Genomic DNA, 3,848 nt, shown 5'->3' on the forward strand with positions numbered 1-3,848 from the left:
AATGAAATTAATATCCATCAACATATTAACACCCTCCCAACAAACAACTCTTGGAATTTTCCTTACCAACTCTCTCTCCCTCTCTCATTACTTCTTCTAAAGATAACCCACCGGAAACAAAACTATGGTAAGATCTCTCTGAATTATGGTGGATACTGGGATTTCTCTTAAATTCCAGATACTCTATGTTCCATCTTCTCTCTCTTGCTTCATTAATCACCACAGTTTGAGACAACTGATAATATCTCTATCTCCTCTCTCTAGAAATAGGTGAAGAAGATGGTGGAGATTATCGGCGATGTGCAGCTTGATGGTGTAGAACTTGATTCAATGGAGGTGGAAAGATCAGAAAAGGTTACCGGTGGAGAGATCTGGCCTGTTGTTGATGATGATGATGATCGGAACCATGAAAATATCTTCATTGACATCAACGAGCCTTCCATCTTCTACAACGACTTTCCTCCACTAACAGATTTCCCTTGCATGTCCTCTTCTTCTTCAACATCCTCAACTCCGGCGGCGGCGAATCCTATTGCCACGTCATCCTCGTCCTCCTCTTGGGCCATCATCAAGTCCGATGTAAAAGAAGACCATGAAAAGGATACGAATCTTTTGCATGCAGGACATCCGTTTAAGGCCGCCGTTCAGGCAAAAACAGGGGATGGTGGGATCTGTGGTATCAATTGCATGGACGATTATTTCAGGGAGAATTTCGGGTACATGGATTCTATGGACTCAAACGAGATCTGGGATCCTTCATCTATCTTTCAGATTGAAGATGATCAGAAGAGAGACAGTGAAAACAACAATTCAGATGACCTGGGAAAAGTGTTCTACGAATGGCTGAAATCAAACAAGGAACATATCACCGCCGAAGACGTGCGAAACATTAAACTCCGAAAATCAACAGTCGAATCCGCCGAGAAAAGATTGGGTTCATCAAAAGAAGGCAAGAAACAATTGCTCAAACTCATCCTTGATTGGGTACAACAGTCTCAGCTTCAGAAACGTCGCATGCGTGAAGAATCCGAGATGGCCGTAGCAGCAGCTGAATTGACAAACCAAACAAACCCTAATGTATCGACTTGGCTTCCACCTCAGCAGCCCTACCCGGTCTCTCCGGTCATGGTCGGTTACATGGCTCCGGAAACATATTCTAGTAATATTGTGAATCATCATCCGACAGCTTCTGAGTACCACCATCACCCACATGCTCCAGAACCTCCACAGACTTGGCCGCCGGCGATTAGGAGTGGAAGTTTTACGGCGGCTATGGTGGAATACAGAAGAACTAAACACCAATATCCTTATCCTGCTCATTATTATCGTGGTCTGAATGGGGAGAAATTAGTGAGGTTAGGTTCATCTGCCACCAAAGAAGCAAGACAGAAGAGAATGGCAAGGCAGAGACGATTTAAATCTCGTCATCCCCGACATAATCATCAAAACCATCATCAACCCACCTCTCGAAATCTGAATCAGACTGTTGACGAACAAGGGTCTATGATTCTTGGACCAGATACTTTTGCAAATGGAAATTCCCAGACAAATTCGGCGACGCATTCCAACTGGGTTTACTGGCCGGCCTCAGGTTCTGGTATTCCGGTGATGACTGCAGATGAACAGCCGGCACAGCAGCATCCAATTAGTACAGTTGATACAGTGAGGCCACAACAACAGAAGAGGCTGCAGTTATCAATACAAAGAAGACAGGTTTGTTGATTTTAACAATATTGATTCATTATTTCCACCACATGCACGCCATTTCAGGAGTAGTGAAGTTTTGATTTGATTTGATTTGATATGATTTTTCTTTTAGGGCTTTAAATCTGAGAAGAACTTGAAGTATCTTCTACAGAAGGTATTGAAGCAAAGTGATGTGGGCAATCTAGGAAGAATAGTTCTACCCAAGGTAAATTCAATTCATTATATTAACATGTTTAAATAGGACTGGGTTATTTCGTTAAATCCAGATTTGATGTGTTAATAATTAGTTGAGCTTTTCACAAATTGTTTGCAGAAAGAGGCTGAAACCCATCTTCCAGAATTGGAAGGTAGAGATGGAATTTCAATTGCTATGGAAGACGTTGGAACTTCTAGGGTTTGGAACATGCGATACAGGTAACTATATATTATTATTATTTTATTTCATTATAATGTGTGGGAACCATCATATTTGGTTAGGGATCAGCTACCCGAAAACATGATATTTGTCATAGTCAGGTAAGGTTATTCTAATCCGGATCGGGTATAAGGAGTACAACTGAATTACCCGTCTGGTGGTTCGGGGATGGGTTATGGTTATAACCGCCCCAAAACCATATACTATTCATACATAATTACATAAAAATATATCATATATTAAAATTATATTATGCAATATTTAAAAAAATTACTTTCCTAAATCTCTTCTCTTAGCATTTCTTGGTCATCTTCTCTTTTCTTCAAATTGACAAAGACAAGATTGAGCAAAAATGCCATAATATCATGTATTTGGATACCGGTCTAAGATCGGGTAACTAGGTTATCGGTATGGAAATTGAATATGAGATATCATCGGGGACAGGGTGAGAGATGGTTAACTATATTGAAATCGGGTAAAGAGATAGGAGATGAGTAATAATATTGAAATGGGGTACATATTGCCATTCTATATGGGGTAGTGGGGGTTGCCTATTCTGGGGACAACCTTTTCCTCTGTTCCCTCTGACGGGTAAAAAAAATATTTTATTTTATTTTATGAAAGAAATGTTTTTCCTTCCATTTGAGGGGACCGATCAACGGTTCCCAGCATGTACCATTCCATGTATACTTTGAAAAAAGTTAATTAAAATTAGTTAGATTTGTCTTCTTTAATATTTTTGTACAACTGTTTTTCAAAGGATACAAGAAGGGGGTATCCCTCCCCCTATATGGTACTTAATAATCCAAGTTATAGTATAAGCCCTTAGAAGTTAATGTTTGTGCATTGGTCTATCATCTATTGAGGGTAGTTGGAGTATTTAGGTTATTATTCAAAGCTAGGGTTTTATTATTATATCTTTAATGGTCGCATATAGTCAAATCTTTGAATATAACGAACCAGGGAAAGAGATTAGGGTTTTGTTTGAATACCTTTAACTTCCTAACAAACCTAATACAACCAAGTAAATGTGTACTTATGTTATTTAAAAAGTGTTGCTCATTCTTTTAATAGGTTTTGGCCCAACAACAAAAGCAGGATGTATCTACTTGAAAATACAGGTATTTATTTTCTAGTAATTATTTGTGACTTCAGTTATAAGAAAAAGAAAAATCAAAGTTCTTTTACGCAGGAGATTTTGTGCGTGCCAATGGGCTCCAAGAAGGGGACTTCATTGTGATTTACAAAGATGTCAAGTGTGGAAAATATGTATGATTTGTACCTAATCTTAATTTGACTCAACATTTGATTTGATCATACACTATATATATATATATATATAATTCATTTTTCACTCATCTTTGTAATACAGTTGATAAGAGGGGTGAAAGTAAGGCAGACTGAAGAAATGATGGAAGTAAAGAAACCAGCTAAGGGCCATAGGAGCCATAGATATGCATTGGGTAACACCTCCACAACCTCTTTACAGCTCTAATGGAATCTGCATATCTGATGTCTTAACCATGATCGAGTATATATATATATATTGAATTTAGATATGGTTAAATGCTTGAAGTTGGATGTTTGTGTTAGTTTTTGGTTGTGTGATATCATGGGTGAGAGGACATCTTTATCCGTTTTCTTTTTATGTTGTTTGACAACATATTTACTGTTACATATCTTTAGGATGTGGATAATTTGACAATATATTTACTTTTAATATCTT

The 3,848-nt window shown here is 38.0% G+C and overlaps 1 protein-coding gene across 1 annotated transcript; it reads left to right on the top strand.

Moving 5' to 3' along the window:
* The first annotated feature begins 279 nt into the window (after positions 1-279).
* LOC124941059 (B3 domain-containing transcription factor ABI3) lies at positions 280-3,617 on the top strand. Its single transcript, XM_047481328.1, has 6 exons — positions 280-1,713; positions 1,820-1,912; positions 2,021-2,123; positions 3,193-3,243; positions 3,315-3,391; positions 3,495-3,617. Exons 1-6 carry the CDS (start codon positions 280-282, stop codon positions 3,615-3,617), a joined length of 1,881 nt encoding a protein of 626 aa, XP_047337284.1.
* The last annotated feature ends 231 nt before the right edge of the window (positions 3,618-3,848 follow it).

Source organism: Impatiens glandulifera, chromosome 1, assembly GCF_907164915.1.
Source record: "Impatiens glandulifera chromosome 1, dImpGla2.1, whole genome shotgun sequence".
In the NCBI taxonomy this organism is placed as follows: domain Eukaryota; kingdom Viridiplantae; phylum Streptophyta; class Magnoliopsida; order Ericales; family Balsaminaceae; genus Impatiens; species Impatiens glandulifera.

Coding starts and splice junctions, on each gene's coding strand:
- LOC124941059 (XM_047481328.1), top strand. CDS start 280: ATGGTGGAGATTATCGGCGATGTGCAGCTTGATGGTGTAGAACTTGAT. Junction 2,124..3,192: donor TTGGAACATGCGATACAGGT/AACTATATATTA, acceptor CTCATTCTTTTA/ATAGGTTTTGGCCCAACAAC. Junction 3,244..3,314: donor GTATCTACTTGAAAATACAG/GTATTTATTTTC, acceptor TCTTTTACGCAG/GAGATTTTGTGCGTGCCAAT.